A 20,721-nucleotide genomic window follows, 5' to 3' on the forward strand; every position below is an offset into this window, starting at 1 on the left:
GCTTGTATTTCTTGATTCTTCAGCACCTCAGAATCTTCAGAAATACCAAACTCTATAAGATTGTGTTCAAAATGCAGGCAAAAGACTAAAGAGGAAAGTATATATGTCTGCAGGATTAAGAAACAATGACAACAGTACTATTATACAAATTCATTTTCAGTTCTCAGCAAAAGTAGATCATATACAAATTCACATCAGGCTTTTGACTAGGTGGAATAGTTCAGGACCTGTATGCAGGAGCATGGGATCTTTCCCCAGCCCCTCCTCATGCAGCAAACGGGAGGCAGCAAGCTAAGCCAGCCACTGCCAAGCGTGGTGTTCCTGTGGAGGTCCTGTGTTCTGCCCCGGGGCAGTGCCATTTGTTCTGCTGTTGCTGTTCAGGTTAGCATGGTGTAGAATCATCATGATCTTTTATCACCCCAATGTGTGACGTGAAGCATGGCTTAACTTGTTTTCCTCATTGGTGTTGTAGTGTGTAGAATCATAGAATCATAGAATGCATTGGGCTAGAAGGGACCTTTAAAAGTCATTTAGTCCAACCCCCCTGCAGTGAGCAGGGACATCTTTAACTAGATCAGGTTGCTCAGAGCTCCATCAAGCCTGACCTTGAATGACTCCAGGGATGGACCCTCCACCACCTCTCTGTGCAACCTAATAAAAAAAAAATATTTATTTTTTGTATGTATTCAAAGCATGTGTCAGAACAACAAGCTGGATTTGGGATAGATTGCAAAATGAGAGAAACATGAAACAAATTGGAAGACTTTTAAGTGGAGTGGGACACTGTCAGAATAGTCCAGCTTCCCACCTGAACCTTTCAACGCTTCAAAAGTCAGCTAGTGGACAAGACTCTGTATTCCATGTATTTATAGGCTGTAATACAGTGCTGTTTTTGAAATAACCATGCTTTGTCTCATTCTTCACAGCATGAGTCCCTCTAGTTAAGGCTCTGGGCAGGAGGAGGTTGTGACTGGGCTTCCCTGGGTGGGACAGCCCCACTGCTCGGGGCTGCAGCACCCTTGGTACCTCGGCTGGATACCGCCGCGTGCCTGGCCCAACCTGGGCACAGCGAATGCCGTTCCCGTGCTGGAACTCATCAAACTTGATGGGAATCAGCTTTAGTAATTCCTAAAGGAACAGAGAAACAGGTTGAAAGTATAAACAAAACGGGATTTTGTGAATGTGGAACAAGTTTTGTTATGAATACTCTTGTCTGCCCTAGTCCAATAATTGTAAAATATACTAAACAGAGCAGAAGGAGAGGGTCTTGTTCATGCACAGCTGCAGAAAAAGAGCATGTAAATCTGTCAAAATATCCACCATTTTGGATTTTCTTCAACATTTAATTATTTGTTTAATGGCTATTGCACTAGTAACCATTTCATTTTGAATTATCTTGAATGACTTGAGATAAACAGTGGGTTTAGTTATCTCTAGGGACTAATTTTCTTGGACTGAGTAGTTTGAGTAGTTGGACAGTGATTTCCAGAGTATTGTGCTAGAAAATGTTAACAAATGCTTGCAAAGCAGCATCAAAGTACTCTGTTGTGGTTTCTTAAAAGCAAAAATGATGCCTTCAAGATTTCAAGATTGTTGTAAAGGTATGTTTTCAAACGGTTTCGCGATGTTGAAAAGTACTTCTGAGTTACTTAGATTTATTCATTAGTTAGTTTTACCAGAATTACAAATTCTGTATGCAAAGGCTGACATCCTTATACAGTGGTGTGCACTTGTTAGAACAGATGGGCTGGAGCAGCCCCTTGTGAAAGATGAGGGCAACCAAAGCTGTGATGGCAGGTTATCCACATTTTTTTTGGATTGAGAGCTGCAAAGCCTAGCATGGTGGGCAGCTTCTCTGCTGCTGAATGAGCCAACCTGGGAACCCTGATCCATCTGGAATTGTCTGTAAGAGATGCTTGAAGGGGGAAAATTCTAATTTTCTTTAAACATTGGCTGTTGTTGCTTTAAAAGAAATATTGACTCTTTAAAGACAAGGAAGTAAAGTGTTTGGGGTGCTTCGTTTCTTCCAGTTCTGTGCTTTTTCAGTATATACTCAGAGGATTAGTCTGAGGATTCTCAGATGCAGAAATGTTTCAGTTTTATTTATTGTTTGGGGTGGTTTTTTTGGTAATGTACAACTTCATGAGTCTGATATCCTCAGAAATGATCAATATTAAAATTCTTTCTGTATATGTCTTACTCAGTTACTTTGTATGTCTTCATAATTGCATTTACTTCCTTTCTAAGATGCAGTGTTTCTTAAAGGTTCCAATGACATACATGTGCTTTTGTAGTTTTCTTTATATTTTAGAATCTAAGCTAGGACTCTACAACTTAGTCTCTGAAACTGCACTCTCTGCAGAAGCTACAGTGTCTACTGTGGTTGTATAATATCACAACTTGACCTTTTCCTGCTACATAGTTTTTTTACTTGTCAGAGAGAAATTAAAAAGACCTGTCATCTTGTTACATTAATAGGCAGGCAGGGCTTCACAAGGTTGGTATAAAAAATGAACATACTGAAATAGGTGAACATAACCAAATGTATTTCATAGTTATCGTAATCTATGCAAGTGTTCTTTACAATTTTTGGAACTAGATTGCTAAGCCATAATAAATATGAACATCATTGCCCAGCACCCTGTTTTTGTAGCTTGGCATTTGGATTCGCAGAATCTACATTTCCCTGGTTTCTTTTCCATAGGAATGAAATAATGTTGGTTTTTTATGGGTAACAGTAAGCTTCTAGTTGAGAATATATAACCAGTGAGTGCAACAAGCAACTGGAAGGAACATTGGAGGCAGAAGATGCCTGTTTATATATATCAGGCAGTAGATATCTATGTGTTTTTATGTGATTCTTTATTCTTTGCTTTATTAACCACATAGAATCAGCAAGCTATACATCACTGCTGACAAGTGTCAATTTCTGACTTATCGGTACAATTGGATTTTGAGAAGATTTAGATGTGTGTAGTTAAATGGGGCTTCCTGAAGCCTTGTCTGGTGGAAGTAAACAGGAGTTTCATGTTAGGTGTCAGCAGGCCAAGACTTGGCATTTATTGTTATTTGCCTATCCCTAAGAATAAAAAGAAAGGAGTATTGGGAGATCAGAGACTGGATGATTTTGGTGGCTAGAACAGTGCAGCACAATATAAATTTTGACAGGCAGTTGGCAATTTAATTAAGAAGTGAGGACGCATTAACATTAGCATTTTAATTCAGATGGCGTCTATCTTTCATGAATCTTCATCTCTCCAAGACTTGCACCTTTGCTGGAATCTTGGTGTTTGCAGCTCTTTCAGACAAAATGAGCCTGGATGAGGAGCTGCCGTCACTGACGGGTAGGCAGACCATGTAGCCAGGCTCAGAACCCATGTGCATGTAGATACTGGGTCCTCAGTACCAACAGTTTTACTCTGTAAGTCCTCTCCTGCTGCACCACGAGTCGGTTGTGTAGGCATGGCCGCGAGGAGCACGTGGCACATACTCCACCATGACGAGTTCACGAATAGCTGTACCGGTGGGGAAGAGGAGCTGAGGAAGGGAGCTGGGAGCATCTATATACCTTGTCTTAGCCAGTGGGTGATGTGTGTGATATCCAGATTGTGTAGACACAATCATTTATGGCAGCGTCTTAAATGGCTCAATCACTTTTGTGAGTAATCTGTTGAGTGTATTGTTGGTCATGGATTATTTATTTGAAATCAAAAGTGGTTTATGCTTACTATAGAAAAATGTGGATCACTAAAATTTTTGAGGGTAACACATCTGGGCATTAAGACAAGAAGATGGTATTTAAAACAAGCTGCATTTTGACCAGCAAAAAGATAAATCACAGAATCACAGAATGGGTTGGGTTGGAAGGTACCTTAAAGATCATCTGCTTCCCACCCTCCCACCAGACCAAGTTGCTCAACGCCCCGTCCAACCTGGCCTTGGACACATCCAGGGAGGGGACAAAATAAGTGAGCTTTGACATTTTTAATGGTTATTACTGTGTGATAGCCCTTAGGCTGCTAGGTGTTTGAGCACTTGACTATTCAATATTTCAGTCAGCACAAATTAATAGAACAAGATAAAAAGTGCTTCTACAATGTGAACAAAACTATTCATGTGTTTTCTTGAAGGTTTATATAGCTCTCCGTGAGAACATAGACACAATATCTCTGTTGGCTTGCTCTCTGTGAAAAATGGGTAGAAGGCTTTCTTTTTCTTCCCTTTTCATTTTGCTCAGTTGATTTATTTATGAGTTACTCTTTGTGTGGAACGATTGATTCCTTTTAGAGAGAAGTAGAAAATTCTGTCAGATGCTCCTGTTGAGTGCAGATGCACATCCCTGCAACGTGGTGCTAAGGCATTTCAAGTCAATCATTTTCTGGTTAAGACAAAAGTAATAGGATAGAGATGGTTTTGGGTGCTTCAGTGGGAGTGAAACAAAACTTCAAAACCTAAACCCAGGAGGTTGTTTGTGTCACACGCAACATGTTGAATGCCATAGATTAGTTCTGTGTGACCTTTAACGGGAGCGAAAATGCATTTGATTTTTGAACTATCTTTCCCTAGACAGTACGCAGAGTGCTAAAATCGCACATGTTTTGGCAGAAAAAAGATAGAGCACAAAGCACCGGCTGGATTTGAAAGCTGGATTCATTTAAATTAAAAATGCAAACCCCATTTTTAGCGGAATATGATTGACCATTCAAAATATAAACAACCAAGAGAGTGGCAATTCATCTCTGGATGGTCCTCCAGTCAAAACTTTAGTCAAGCGCAAGTTATGCCTTGGCTGTGCCTGATTTCCCAGGGTAATTGGGTATCAGTCTGCAGCTACATTATGCAGGAGGTCATACTTGATATTTTCTATGATCTTTTTCGATTTAAAATTAAAAGCAATAACAGGAGTCAAATTTAAATCAATGGTGCTTATATTTGTCTCTCCTTCTGCTTGCAGGTACTACAGTGCTACCATTTTGCAGATGTCAGGAGTTGAAGACGACAGGCTTGCAATCTGGCTAGCTGCACTGACAGCATTTATAAACTTCATTTTTACTCTGGTGGGGGTCTGGCTTGTTGAAAGAATGGGTCGCCGGAAACTTACACTTGGGAGCTTAACAGGTGAGTGTTTTATTAGGGTATTGTATTTCCCTCGTAATTATTAACAAAATGAAAATTAAATTTCAAGTGCTGTTTTTTTCAAAGTCGTTCTCTTAAATAACAGTGTTGACCCCATCTTCTACCTGAAATCATGTAGCTTTTCAAGACGAGTAGGATAGTATCACAGCTAAGGGATAATTTAAAAACAAGAGGTATAGCATGTTGTTTATGCAGGTGGAGGTTCTCCCTCAAGCCATGTTTGGTGGTGTTTTTATTTAGATTTTTATGCTCTTTTTTCAGTATAAGGAATCATATGCTTGGAACTTCACGGCTGCTTAGTATTTAAGTCTCATGTGTTTACACGTGATATGTAATTTCTGGGTCATTAATTGGAATTCAGAACATCTTCTCAAGAACCGTGGGAGAAAGTGTATCGCACAGCCATTGCGGCACTTTTTAAAGTAATGCAGTTCTTTGCATAGTTATCTCAAATACAGTCAATACCTTGCCTACACTAATATGATTTTAATTAATCTCCTGTATGAGATAGTAAGAGACAGAATTCTGCATTTGTACATTTTGTCCAAATATTCAAACACCATAACTCATCACATAGCCATCTCTTGGAAACAGGAAAAGGCAGAGCGAGCATTCTCACCTGTGCTCATCTGTGTTCTGCCATTTGCCCAGTAGGTCCCTCCTTGCTCCCACATTAAGTGCTCATTCTGTTTGAAGTGATCTGCAACCAATACCTGCCTCTGCCTGAACATCTGCGTGGTTCAGATGTTCCCAAGGACAGAGGTTGGAGAAGTAAAACAGTCCCTGCTGCTTTTGAAATAAAGTTTACAAGTGTTTAGCTGGAAGGGTTTAATGTCTCCATATTTTGTTCTGGTTTTGCTGTCAGTGATCCGAATTTCTAGTTAATTCAACACAGCAGAGTGGGGGACCACCTGCCAAGTCACTGGCCATCTGCACTTCCCAAGGGACAGAGGTTAATCTACACTCGCAGTATCTGAATGCATTTATGGAGGCAGAACAGTGATGACACAGCGCAGCACCTGGTTCGATACAGTTACCCAAATCTGTAACTTAAAACATGCAGTTTGAAGGCAATTTGGTGTTCCAAGTTACAATACATGTGTATTTGGTATGTTACTGTTTTGATTTGGAGTGAAGAATCCTAAAGCGTTTTTCTTGATCCAAGTTCAGAAATGTGGTCGGGACAGAGGAGATTGGAAAAGCACGTTCCTCAGATCTTAAAAATTATAAACAAAAATCTCAAATCGCTATTTTTTTCACAGTCTACTTCCAGAACAGTTAAAATACATGCCCCCTGTAAGTTCTTCTATGCCTCCAGCTAGAGCCAAGCCTTTCAGAAGGGAAAGACCCAGTCTGGTACCACTCCCAGTGCTCAGTGCCTTATTTCTCCTGCGGTACTTGTCTGTTTTCTTGTCTTTTTGTGTGGTGGATCTCTTCTGGCACTGCGCTGCTACTTCTGGTTCTTGGGTGCTGCCTCTCCTTTATACTTTTATTAGAATAGAGTATTCATATATATATGTATATATTTGGTCTCAACAACTTCCTAAGTCTTGCCAGCCCCTCAGGAGTTTATTGCTAATTTGGACCTAGCTGTAGAGGTGTGAGTCCCACGTGGACTTTTCATACAATCACAGAACTCTACTTTTTGGCTCTGGAATTATCAAAGGAGCATAACAGGGTTGAGGGTGTTTGGGCACAAAGTAATTGATTGATAAAATGATCTTTCTTCCCTGATGGATTGTTGCCTGTCAGTCTGCAGTGTCACTTGACCCATGCTGCATTGCATGCTGTGTTCTTTATCGTATGACCCTTCCTTAAGGAAAATACAAATAATAACAGTAATATGTCCTCTCTATGTACTATTTAATTTATTTTATGCAGCATTTGACACTTTAAGTAGCAGTGGATACAATGTGTTTTCCTTAGCAAGAGGGCTGTTTAATAAAATAATAATTGCTAAATCTCTTGTTGGATTTGTTTTCCATGATGGTTTTCCTCAGGAGATAAACTTATATTTTACTAGTCTACTTTAGTTTACATTTCTTAGGATGCTGACTTTCACAGTGAGTTATTGCTGGCTACTTCTCTGGTCTTTGGGGAGCTAGGTATGCCACAGGCTCCCATTATATAAAATTAAGACAAAACTAATACTACCTTTGTCTGCTGCTGCAAGGATGTGGAGTTTTTTATTGGTAAAGGTTAATTAATTTGATATTTGTTAGATGATGACCTACAAGAATAATCAGCAGAGAGAGAGCAACATTTTTATTAAAACCCAACATACTGCAATTCAATTTTGTAAATTTGTACAGGTTTTTCTGCTTTCTGAAAGCACTTGAGAAAGACCTATTTTACAATTAATATATCTTTATAATTTTCAGAATATAGTAACAACTGAAAAATTGAGCCTTTTTGATAGATCCAGAAGCATTATGAAAATTATAGTAAACTGCTTCTGTCAAAAAAAATCACATCTCTCTGCTCTCTTTACTACAGTTACTGGTTCTTCTTAATTTCCCATTCATTTTATATCTTGGCATTATTTCTTTATCTTTCTTCTGCTCTTTTTCTTCTGTTAATTTCTTTCTTCAAAGCTATTAATTGAGAAACATGCAGGAATTTTGACAAGTGCAGCATCCATATTATTTGTGTTTTCCTTTTTTCCCATCAGAGATTGTCAGTTTGGAAGTATGGTGGTATTTGGGCAGTGGACAATTTGTATGTCTTTTTTGTAAAAGAGATTGCAAGTATTTTCAGGATATCTCAGGTTTTTGGTTTTGCATCTCAGCTAATGATGTACGTAACTGTATGGGGTTTATTCATCAAAGACAAACCTCCCGCAGGATAAAGATGTATTATAGACTTAATTCATCAAGTTTACATTTTCAGTACTTGTCCAAAGAAATAAGACATTTGCAGAGGTGCTGGAAGTGAGTGTTAGTGTATTTGGTTAAAATTCAGACAAGGTATATTTAGAATGAATATAAATATGATTATAGGTTCTGTCTAAAGATATTTACTCTCTGGTTTATGGCATTTTGAAAGAACAGTAAATCTAGTGCGATATCCAGGCTGCCCAGAAAACTGGGATTATTAGTATATGTACCAGCCGTAGCAGTACAAAGCCAAGTAGAGAAAAAACTGAAAGCACTTTTTGAGGTGGGTAGGTGCTTTCTCTACATGTAGTTTGTGATCTGAGTTTAAGGTCTTAGTTACTTCAGCTCAGGTAAATGTCTGGTTCAGTCAGCTGCAGTTCTTACATATTCATGCCTGTTAGCCATGGCTGCTGCACAGACACATTCATGAATAATTTTATTACATGGATCTTGGTACTTAAGATATTTTTTTATATCTCAGAAAAAAAGCTTTTCACATACTCAGTGGGTTTGCCTGCTAGGAAACTCTTGCTTTTCTCTTTAAAAACACCATCAAACCCATCCCTGAAACTGCCAAAACATCCCCTCTGCCTTCCACCCACCAAAAAAACCCACAAACACCCAAATAAAAACCAGATAACATGTAATTGCTTAAAGAATACCTGAATGATGTGTTAGGATTTTTAATGTAGTGGCATTTCTAAAGGTTTGCAGAGGTGCTTTTCTGAGAAGATTACTTACATGCTTCTTACAGAGCAAAGGGGTGAGGAGGAGTGTTTGGGATTGAATACAGTATCCTTTGTTTTCTCTCAACCATTAGGCTGTATCAGTGCACACTTTTAAATGTATGCTGCCATCCAACTGGGATGTGCTTCAGTGCTTTGTGAGTCTGGTTTTGTGTGGTATGGGTAATATTATTAGATCATAGTAACTAACTCACAAATAATGTCATTTCTAGTTTTGTATTTTTAGATCAGGCTATACGTGTTATACGTGACCTCACAAATAAAATATGCCACATAAATAAGGAGCATACAAATAGGTAGACAGGGTATTTTATACAATGTACAACTTAATGACTTGTTGAATAGTGAGATGTAAAGGTTTTATAGGTCTGAGTTTGGGATAATTGCAGTACTATCATGAGTAGTGAAGTACATTGATTTTTCATTAAAATGATACAGCATATTGTGTATGTGTGTGGCGAAATAGGAAGACTATGAGTTATGTTCTAGTAATGGCCTGTTGCACAAAGCATGAGCCTTTTTTGACATCTTCCCTCTTGTCATATTGCCCTGCTCATGCACAAGGAATTTGTTGGGCTAGGGACAAAGCAAATGGATGGAAGGGGGCTTTTTCCTAGCAGTTGTTAGGTGTACCCTTTGAAACAACATAAAAAATCACTGTTGAGTTTTTTTGGTGGCGTTTTTATGAAAAGTCAAATTTCTTGCATTTCACAAAGGGAAGCAGAGTCAATGAAAAATCTAGTGCTATTTTCTATTTTACAGGAAAAACTGTAAGTCTGTATGTGGGGATGGGAAGAAGTGTGATGATTTCAAAGTCACTATTAACTTTTACCTTTGCAGCCTTATTTCCAATACCAATATCTGCTCATTAATGCAATCTTCAGTTTCACATCTTAAAAAATAAAAATCTCAACCCATTAATTTGATATCTGACCATTAAACGTGATGCACTTGACTTTAACATCTAACCTAATTCAAGGTGTGGATGTAGCAGGGGGTATTTTTCTTAGGATCTTATCATAACTCCTTAACGAATGCTATGTGCCTTGCTTTCCCAAGCATAGTTCAGTTAAACGGAGAATTATTTCATGTGCTCTGCGAAAACTATCACATTGTTCTTTATCTGTATTTTTAGGTACTGCTGTAGCGCTCATTATCCTAGCTTCGGGATTTTTGCTCTCAGCTCAGGTCTCGCCAAGAATCACTCTTAATCCACCAGATCCTTCACATCAAAACTCTACCTGCACAAAATACAGGTGAGATTTCATGATCATTCATCCAAACTTCTTGAAGATTGTTTCCAATTAATTGAGTTTTACAACCTGAGTTTTACAACTTAACTTTTACAACTTAATTGAGTTTTACAACTTTACAACTAATAGACCGTTATTCACAAAGTTTAGTACAAGGATTTAAACCATATGTCTAAAGTTAATATCCCAACTTTCCTCCATAGAGAAAATCAATCCTTTGGAGTTTCTTGAGCTAAATAAGGTGTTAAGCAGCAAACTCCACGCTTGAGATCTCTGTTATGTCACACCTGCTGCAATTTATAGTGGACCCAAAATTAGGAATATATCAAAAGTAATTTGTAAAAAATGCTTGCTGTTCCTCATCTACTTGTAGATTTGTCAGGTAACAGCTGTAAACTCTTCAAGAAGGTGTGTTCTTTGCCTTTTGTTTTCCTGAGTGGAAAAAAATAATCTTCAGATAATTACAGACCAATTAACAATTAACAATTAACAATTAAAATAAATGTGATTTTTTTGGCCCTTTTTTCCATAGTAAGTAGAAGATGTACTTTGATTTGCAATCATAATTTCAAATAACATTACTTCTGGGGTGTTAGGAATGTGTCATTTTCTATATTTTGTGGGTTTTATTCACGTGTGACTGCTCTTATGTTCATTTAGCTGGCAAACTGGAAAATTCCCTATTGAGACAAGACTAATTAAGTAGCGAAAGAAATTCTTAGTTATGTTTGAAATCTGTTTTATATGTGTTTGCAATAGATGAAACACCAAGAAATGAGAGGTATAGTTCTAGTTTCCCAGTCATATTGGTTAGAAATATGATTCATGGCTTTTCATATGCCAGCACAATGCCTTAGGTGGAAGATTCTGAGGATCTTTTCTCTGGGGAGGGGATGGAAGGTCTTCAGAAGAACATGAACAGATGCTAATAACTGCAATATTAGATACTGCCAGATGTGAGGATCCCTACATGTAAAAAACTATATTTCTACTTATTTTCTGCTGCAGTCAACCATGTTTTGCTATTTTTGAGATGTGCCTATACAGCTTTCTCAAATGGCGAGTAATCTGGTTAAAAGTTGCAAAGGGGGAAAGAAAGACCTTCTAAATGCTTTACTTTTGGAATAAGATAACATTAATAGCAGGATGTCAGAAGGATTTGCCCAGGACTTCAGTTAACTATTTGGAAAGGATGTCTGGAGAGAGCAGATGCACCATTTGCAGAACTCGTTATTAGTTATCTAATTAAGCTCGATGGCTGTATAACCTGAAACAGTATAAAATCTGCCTAGAAGACATATGGATAGTCCACTTTAAGAAGTAATGCAAAATTATTTGACATGGTTTTCATTTTCTGGTTAACTACAGCTAGTGAGGAAGGAAATTTAGACTCACTTTGACTTTTTTAGTGTGTGCTTCTGAGAAAAAGCATGAAAAATTAAAGGAGGTAGTTCTAGTAAAGGCATGTTGTTACATGAATTATTGGGATATTTTAATCTGTCATGATTTCTGTTTCTGACATCAAGTGAGCAAAACCATATATGATAGAAAGGTCTAGAGAAAAGCAATCAAAGACTTGAAATAATTTCATTTGAGAATATTTTGGAATAGAAGAAGCTCTCTTAGTTTAAAGAACATGTGGAAGGGCGTGAAATAATGAGCAACATATGATAAAGCTTTATGTGCTTCTGTTTTAATCTTCTATTATACCTTAGTAAAGAGACACAAAAGCCAGAAGAGTTAAAACTACTAAATGTATGCAGTTGCCCACAAATCACAGGCTTCAGCTACAGCACCCACTGTTTAAAAGGATTTAAACATTAGGGATTTGTATGGTTAATAACAACTTTCACACATGTGTATTAAAAATATATATCTGGGATCTCTATTTTCATGCCTCATAACATCACTAAAGCTTGATCCTTTGAATCAAGGGAAGAATATTCCTTTAGCGTCATGACTATTAGTGTTAGAGGTGGGCACTGCAAAGCTAGAGGTGGTGGGGCTGTATTTTGGGAGACTCGCCTCTCCTTTTTTGGCCCTGGAGGTATTCCCCGTGGTAGCTATGGAGTTCAAGATTCTCAGCCCTGAGGATCTGTAAGTAAAAGTCTACTCTGCATAATGCCAGTCCTGTGTATTTTCTCTGCTGTTCTAAGAATAACTGAATATGAGGCAGCAGTGTGCACTTGCAGCCCAGAAGGCCAATCACATTTTGGGTTGCAACAAGAGAAGTGTGGCCAGCAGGTCAAGGGAGGTGATTCTGCCCCTCTGCTCTGCTCTGCTCTGCTCTGCTGAGACCTCACCTGGAGTGCTGCGTCCAGTTCTGGTGCCCACCACACAAGAAGGACATGTTGGAGCTAGTCCAGAGGAGGCCACAAAAATGATCAGGGGGTTGAAGCACCTCCCCTATGAGGACAGGCTGAGGGGGCTGGGACTGTTCAGCCTGGAGAAGAGAAGACTGCAGGGAGAACTTATTGAGGACTTCCAGTACCTGAAGGGGGCTACAGGAAAGGAGAGGGACTCCTTATCAGGGAGTGTAGTGATAGGACAAGAGGTAGTGTTTTCCAACTGAAAGAGGGTAGATTTAGATTAGATATTAGGAAGAAGTTCTTTACTGTCAGGGTGGTGAGACACTGGCAGAGGTTGCCCAGAGAAGCTGGGGAAGGGCCCTCCCCGGAAATGCCCAAGGCTAAGTTGGACGGGGCTTTGAGCAAACTGGTCTAGTGGGAAGTGTCCCTGCCCATGGCAGGGAGGTTGGAACTAGATGATCTTTAAAGGTCCCTTCCAATCCAAACCATTCTGTGATTCTAAGAATAACGGCACTAAAGGAGCGGTACAGATAGCCACCATGTAGGGAAGCAAAAGTTACTGTAGGGACAATTACAGCTAGGATACCCAGTTAAAGTGAGTGGCAGTGGTCTCTTGCTGTTTAATCTATATTTTAACTTGCTTCAGTATAACTGCTGGTATCTCATATTGCTTAGCCCTGTGTCTTGCAAGCCTTGAAGAAATCTCAAAAAGTTTTGGAAAAGCAAAAGAGAGACGGACTTCAGAAGTTCAATACATAATGCCATCTCCCTGTAGGCACTGTAACCACTTTTAAATATGCACGCCTACACAAATGCAGCTCATGGTCTCCTTCATCTAATGGTGATGCAGTGCTTCTGTGAGGTGAGGCATACTTAGCATCTAAACCTGTTCGCAGCTTGGCCATCTCAGAGTATGGAGGTGTTTCCTAAATATAACTTGTATTTGTCTTTGCCAAGATGTATTTATAAGTTATAAAAACATAAATAAAATCTATTTTGCTGACAGAAGTTTCACTGATACTATGAGGAGTAAAAGTGCTTTTTATCTTTGCAGGTCTGTTGGGTTAGCGTAAGTGTAGGTGTCCATTATGGAAGCCTTAGAGCTACTACAAAGAGTCTATTTGTTTGTTGTTCCCTCAGATCCATATTCCTCTGCACATATTTATTTCTGCTGCTAGAATAACAATGAAGATAGGGCAGACTAGCCGATAAAGAACACAGTCACTGTCCTCATTCAAAAAAGCATCTAGGGCTTGAATACTGCCTTCCAAAAGAGTTGTGCCATGCAAATAGAGTTAAAAGTTACCTGCATGTGTTTGCAGAAAACAAACCAGTAAGATAAGCTGCAGTTATCAAGTGAAATATTTTCATTTTCTGTAGAGATGTACAATATCATAGTAAATCAACAGCTGAAAAATAATCCATAAATCACTGAAAAAGAAATTGAATGTTTCACAAGGACATCATGGAAATAACGCAAACCCAGCAGGACACCCTGAACACTGAAATTTGCTTTGCCTCCTCACAGGTGGAAGTGGGTGGGTGTTTCACTGAGGAAGGACAAGGTTTTTGCTGGGCACTTGCCTGGTTCTGGAAGGAGTTTGAGGTTAGGGCATGTGCACTAGCTACCCTAGCACCTTTTCCCAATTTTTAAAGAATCAAAAGTGTGACTGTCCCACTCTACCTTTCCGTGGGACATTCACCCATTTCTGGAGAATGATTGTTGTCCTGTTGTCTTGTATTTTTGGTCTATCTCCTTTCATTCACGTTTGCCTCTCTTACTGCACTTCTTGAGACCTGGTCAGCTGGAGAAGACATAAGGTGAAGTTGTTCAGCTTAAGCAATGTTCTTCATCTCAGTTACTATATGAAAATAGTAACTTTTGTATTAAGCTTAGATTAACCCTCATACCCTAGGGTAGTGATACCTCTGCACAAGAACTGTCTCAGGTTCCTTCCTTCCCTGTGATTGTCTTCAGAGCTTGATTAAAATAATACAAGTAGTGCCAGCTGTACTGGACACACAAGGGCTCTGTTGTTCGTCTTTGAATTAGTCACCCTCACATGGTTAATGTTCCCAAGCTCTTTGTACAAATACACACCACTGAGATGAAGGCACCAATATTTAGTATTCTTACATAGCAATTTTACAAGATAGCTAATAGGCAGAAATATATGTTTTCATCATGAATTTGGCAAGAGTATATAATTGTGATCAGTCCTGAAAAACTCAGCTAACCTAGTAGCTGAATCTGGTTTTTTTGTATTTAATAGCCATAGGACGCGTGTAAGTATCTTAGCTACTTTGTGAACTCATTGAGAGTTTGATTCATCTCAAACTAGATATCAGTATTCTTCCTCCTGTCACTGTATCATAGAACCAATATTTTTTAAAATATGATTCTCATTTTATGTTTCGAATATCAAAATGACCAAGCTACTGGTCACTTTGATAACAGAGGATTGCAATAATAAATGTAGTAAAGTTATTCTGCTATTAAGGTCAGAAGATTTGGAGTATACAAAGAAATAAACATGTATCACAATACTTTTGTCAGCTCTTATGAAATGTAATTAAAATTCTGTAGAACTCAGTAGAACTATAAAATGGCTGTGACATAGTCTTGAAATATATTAAGTAGATAATATAAGGATTTATTGCTTGGTAGTTGTTGTGGTTTGGGCTGACAACAAAGAACCATGCAACCACTTGCTCACTCCTCCCCCCACCCCCATCGCCACAGGGATGTGGAGGGACAAAATTCATCTAAAAAGGCTCCAGGACTGAGACTAGGACAGGCAGGCTTCCTTCAGCACTTATGGTCACAGGCAAAAAACAGAGTAGGCTTGGGGAAAAAAAATAAATTTAATTTACCACCACCATTTATCGACTAGTTCAGAGTAGGACAGTGAGAGGAAAATATAAATAAATACAACTCGATCTTAATTCCCTCCCCCATCTTCCTGGCTACGTCCTTCCCCCCATCGGTGCAAGGGTGGGCAGGGGGTGGGGGATGTGGTCCCTCTGGCCATTACTCATTGTCCATGGCAGTTTCTCCTTCTTGGTGAAGAAGGCTCCTCAAAGTCTTCCTCTGCTGCCACGTGGTGTCTGTCTCACAGGAGGCAACCCTCTCCCTCCATGTGAATTCGTCCCAACCCAGGTAACAGGTTGTTTCAGGCGTGCCCCCTGACATGGGGTTCTCCACGTACTGCTGCATCCGAGATGTTCTCACCACAACTTGCAGGGAATCATTGCCCTGCTGTCTCACTCACCACAGGCCTCTGGGGAAACACTTTGCTCTGGTGCTTTTCTCCTCCCCTTTCCTCACCAACCATATTCTTTTGCTCCTCTCACACTTTCCCCTCCTCCCAACAGAAAAAGTCCCCAACATAAAAGACAGGACAGACGAAGAGAGGTAACGAAACAAAGAGAAAGAGTCAGAGCCAGAGGAAGAGAAAGAGCAAGAAGAAGTGGTTCTGTAGGGTCCGTCCCCTCTGAAACACACTGATGGCAGAGGTGCTGACTGGCCTGGCCTTGGCCAGAGGTGGGTCTGGTTTCTACCTGGGGCTGGAGGAGGCTCTCAAAGTTTCCCAAAAGTCATCCTCCACAGCCCTCTCCCCAATACCAAACATCTCTCCAGACTCAAACCTATGACAGTAATCATTTTCTGTTTACTGGCATGTTGCTTCTACCACTGAAAACTTGTAATTTAATTTAAAATCTTAAGGGATAGGAAGGAACGTATCAATTCTGTGTAGTAAACATCTTTAACGTCAATGAGGAGAAACTCCTCTCATCAATTTGAACATAAAGATCTGAAAAGTGACGTACCTGAGTTGTAACGTCTGTGAGCAGAATGCAGACCCTGTAACCATTGTTAACATTTGTGCTTACTTTGTCTTTAAATCAAACTCTGCATTACTGAGGCAAGAAGGTGGTACTCATGTAGTATAGTATAATGTTGTACCTAGGAAGGAGTCACTGAAGAACAGTCTCAGTGGACTAAATGGAGTAGGAGTCTGATTTGAAGGTGAGGAAGGATTGATCATACTTGAATACAACTCAGATTTAGATCTATTGGAATAGCTGTATGGTAAATGACAGAACTGCAGGTAGCATATGAGTACTGTGATTATAAATAGTAACTTTTAGTTATGGACGTCACTGAGTGGATAGATGTGTTACCTAAGAGAGTGCCAATAGATCTCAGCAAATAAACTTTGGTTGTTTGGTTTCCTATAAGAGCAGGAAAGTGCTCTTGAAGTCTGAGTGTCTTTTTTCTCCTTCTTTGTTAAATATTGTATTTACTGTGTCCCAGATACAACAGTTTGAACCGGTATCTTACAGTAGCCATGCATTTTAACTACTTAAATCGTCCCTTATGTTCTTGGCCAGTGGTATTTAATTAGAATTTAATGGTTTACTTCTGCTAGCAACACAGGAATCATCAGAAATATAAAGAAGTGCTTGATTTCATGCTTGAGGTGCAGTGAGGCATGTGCAAACAGCACAAGACCTCGGACACAAGCAGCAGTCAGTTTTAAACGAGGGCCTTGTAACTAACTGAAATGAGTTTGTGTATAAAAATGAAGTAAGTCATTTACAAAAAAAAAGACTAAGCTCTTGAATTGTGTAGCTGGCTGAAAGCTAAATGCACTGATGTCCTCACATGTCAACAGAGCTGATAAATCTACTGCAGTATTTGTCCAAAAGTCCTTATATTTTTGTTGAGTTGAATATCTTGGCTGTTTCTCTTGTTTGGATTCATCAGTTGCCAGTGTCGCTCGTTGATTCCAGTTGGGTTTGCACACTTTGGTGATACTCAGCTCAACTATCACAGGCATTTTCTTTCAGTTGAGGCTGGAGGAAGAAGCATTTTCTGGTTGCAGATAGGAGAGTACAAGCACAGAAGCAAGGAAAGCTTGATTCCAGTCTGTTGTTTTGCTCTAAGGAGCTGCAAAGCAACTACACTGCATGCTAAGAGAGGTAGAGGACTGTGTGCGTAACCAGTCCTGAGAGCAAAGAGGGAACCTGAGGGTGTATCAGCTAGTTTAAAAGATCCATGTAGAATCATGTCTCCAGTGTGACAAATACCAGGCTGGAAAGAGTAGGAGGCAGCACCATCAAAGCGAAGTTCCCTTCCAGCTTGTGATGATTTGCAGCTTATGTTCTCCTTGGGTGGTTGGCACTAAGCCTCAGGAGATACCGCAGGATCCTCCTGTCCTTACATTGAGCCTTTCCTGCCCAAGATGCTTTTTATCGTTCCTACAGTTCTGTGAGGGAAACCTTGTTCAGCAATACAAATACTTGCATCCTGCAGAGCAGGAGCAGTGGGTTCAACAAGCTCACAACAGTGGAACTTACTCTGTGGAGAAGACAGGGCATGAGCAAAATACCTTGCATGTTGTGAGTGTATCAGATTTTCACATATAGCTACTTCTTCACATACAAAGGCTGATTGTGCAGCGTGTGCTCAGTGAGACTGATGAATCCAAAACAAGTGGAGACAGTCTCACCCCCAGAAATGTCCGTATCTGTGGACATTTTGTTACTCGGGGAGGCTCTTCATGCTACTCATGTAGTAGAATATGATGAAATCACATTCTGGAGCATTCTGTAAAGTTACATTCTGGAAAAGAACTGCACATTCCATAATATATTACCAAGCTAAGTTTGTATTTCTGTAACTGGATAATAGGAGCATATTAATGTAGTTTTAAAGTTGGATTAACAGGATATGGAAAGCAAGGTTTGAAATTTCCTTAAAATGTGGCAAAAGGGAAATCTGGCAAAATGTTTTGAAATGAACAATCTAGAAACTGAGGTTCAACTTGAAAAAGACAAAGTAATCTGACAAAAAGAGAAATGGCACTTGCAGAGCAAAGGCACCGGGCAAAGGTCTTTTACTGCTAAATCACTCAAAAAAAAGTAGCAAGGTACAATTTGCAGCTCAAATTAAGAGACTCCTGAGAATTGCAGGAAAGTCATTACTTACAAGGTCATTTTACAAATTCAAAGCACAAAATATAATCACAAACTGAATGTAAGTACAGAGTATCCTAAGCAGTGGGGAAAAAGCAGGGGAAGAAGCAATTCTGAACCTTTCATTTGTATTTGGAGGGTCACCTTAGCAGGTCAGAGATTTTATGCATTCTTTTTAGAGACTGCACTAGAAGCTAGTAAACTAAGTACAGAAAACAGTAATTTTGGTATCAAGAAAAATGTGCACAGCTAGCCAGTTATTAATTCACCTGTGTACTTTAAGTTCTCTCTGAAAGATGAAGACATTGTGATCAACCCGTAAGCTCAGGAATAGTTGATGGAGCAGGCTGCTCCGGAGCAGAGCATCCTGAGAGCAGATGGGACTCAGACTGGCAAGAAATTGCTAGCAAGAAACCTTTAAGTTAGACTTTCTTGTTGTCATATAGTCCCTTTTGATCAGATGAAGGGGACATAAGAACATGGAAGCCTTGACTATACTGAGAGAATCCTAGTGGAGACTTTCAGGTTTGGGGATATCTGGTATCCTAATGGTCCATCAGCTTGGTCTGACAGTGAAGCAGGAACCCCAAAACCCCATTCTGTGACAGTTCCCCATAAACTGAGGGTCCAGGCTCCTGAGACTTTTGTTCTGTAGACATCATGCCACTGAGCTGCAGAGAAGCTGGGCGGCTTTGAACTTCTGGAGCCTCCCATTCCTGACTTTTGTTATTCTGCTGCGTAGGCTGAAGCATCTGAAGTCTAGACGCTTGCCTTCTTGTTGGGTTGCTGAGGAGCCCAGCTGGTAAGCAGGGAGAGAACTGGGCGTGTTGTAAAGCCTTTCTGTTGCAATGCTGCCTGCTTTCATCAACATCAAATCATCTCTCTTGGGTATTTTAATCTTGATGAGTTGTCAGTCCGATTGAGAACCATTCTGCCTGGGAATTTTCAACTCGCTCTTCATGGAGGAACCTATTTCCAAGATACTAGCTCATAACCTTAGCACAGCTATAAATATTTCATGATAAAGTACAGGAAACACATTTCCCATTTATAATTAGATGCAAATTTCCTTTCCTACATAGGCATCATGGAGTGTTCTGGTGTAGAGCTTTCAAGGCCATAACTGAGCTGTGGTGTAGATTTGAAGAATTATCAGTGTTTTTAAAGATTTATCCTCTGGCATACATTTGTGCATATCTGGGTAGAGCTGATAAAAGGTATAATTAAGGACAGGAAGGAGATCTGTAGTAGATAGTTACATGTCAATAAATATTGCACATTTATTTTCCTGGTATATCTTGTCTCCTTATTTACTTACATCACTAGGAGCATGTATGTAAGATTATGTGTTCATTTTCAAATTGTTTAAATATTTTTGTTTAGCAAATAATAATGGGGCTAGAGTGAAGAGGAGCATAAACCTGAAATGACTGTATATTTTACTTCAGTTTTTGGGGGGAGAAATTTAGAGTAAACAGCCTCAGCACTTGATTTTTTTTCATTGCTTTTAAACTGCTTCTGTAAAAAAACCCCAGACAACCTTCCTTGCTTATTTCATGCTGCATCTTCAGCTTTCAGTAGTCTTTGTTAACCAGTACAGATTTCTTCATTGTGTTATGAAACAGGTATATTATGTATATATGTTGGAATTTGAGAGGAAGAAGACATCAGTCTTTGTCTTGAAAAAAAGCTATTACTGTCTACCTCATCAAAGTCAACATAAAAATTTTATATCAGTGATAAAACAGGGCACAGAAGAATGCTAGATGGTCAGAACAGCAGCCGCCTACCCTAAGTCAGCTGGGAGTCAGATTTGAAAGGGCTTTAAGTCTTATATATTGAATTTCTAGGTTTCCTCTGACATAAATTGGCCTTGTCTCTAAAACCTAAAGTCAAAGCCTGATTGTATGAACTCACTATATAGCTAATGGCAGAAAATCCTAACCCAAAGGCAAAGGTTTTTAAAATATTTGCTGTTTAACTTTTCAACCTGAAAAACAAGCTTCAGAAAAGCTGTGGAAAATAACCAAGCCATGGAAAATAGTAGTTTTCAATTATTTAAACTGTTATGAGTAACTGTAACCTCTGACACTTGGCATAACATAAAATCCATCAGCCTTTATTATGTTGGATGCCAACTGCAAGACACAGTTGTGCATACCCAATAAAACCCAAGGAACAGCTGAATTAATAGCCATGTAGGCAAACACTGGAATCAATAATCAAATTTACCAATTTTTTTCTGCACTGCTGGATACACAGAGAGGATTAAATATGATACCCTCTGCTTCCCAATTGACACCTTCTGAGATTATGTGGAATTACCCACAGAGAGAGCCACAAAGGACAGAACAGACAGCGCAGTTCAGTTCTGTCAGTCATAGAATCATAGAATGTGTCGGGCTGGAAGGGACCTTTA

At 39.3% G+C, this 20,721-nt stretch overlaps 1 protein-coding gene across 1 annotated transcript in view; it reads left to right on the forward strand.

The window, feature by feature from the left end:
- The first annotated feature begins 3,462 nt into the window (after positions 1 to 3,462).
- The window catches only part of LOC104276189 (proton myo-inositol cotransporter-like), a 45,262-nt gene continuing 28,003 nt past the window's right edge, over positions 3,463 to 20,721 (forward strand). Inside the window, exons 1-3 of the mRNA XM_009872415.1 lie at positions 3,463 to 3,581; positions 4,955 to 5,118; positions 9,894 to 10,014. Coding sequence (XP_009870717.1) covers positions 3,463 to 3,581; positions 4,955 to 5,118; positions 9,894 to 10,014 — 404 coding nt within the window. The remainder of the gene's footprint in view (positions 3,582 to 4,954; positions 5,119 to 9,893; positions 10,015 to 20,721) is intronic.

This window comes from Apaloderma vittatum, unplaced genomic scaffold, assembly GCF_000703405.1.
Source record: "Apaloderma vittatum isolate BGI_N311 unplaced genomic scaffold, ASM70340v1 scaffold1527, whole genome shotgun sequence".
Lineage (NCBI taxonomy): Eukaryota > Metazoa > Chordata > Aves > Trogoniformes > Trogonidae > Apaloderma > Apaloderma vittatum.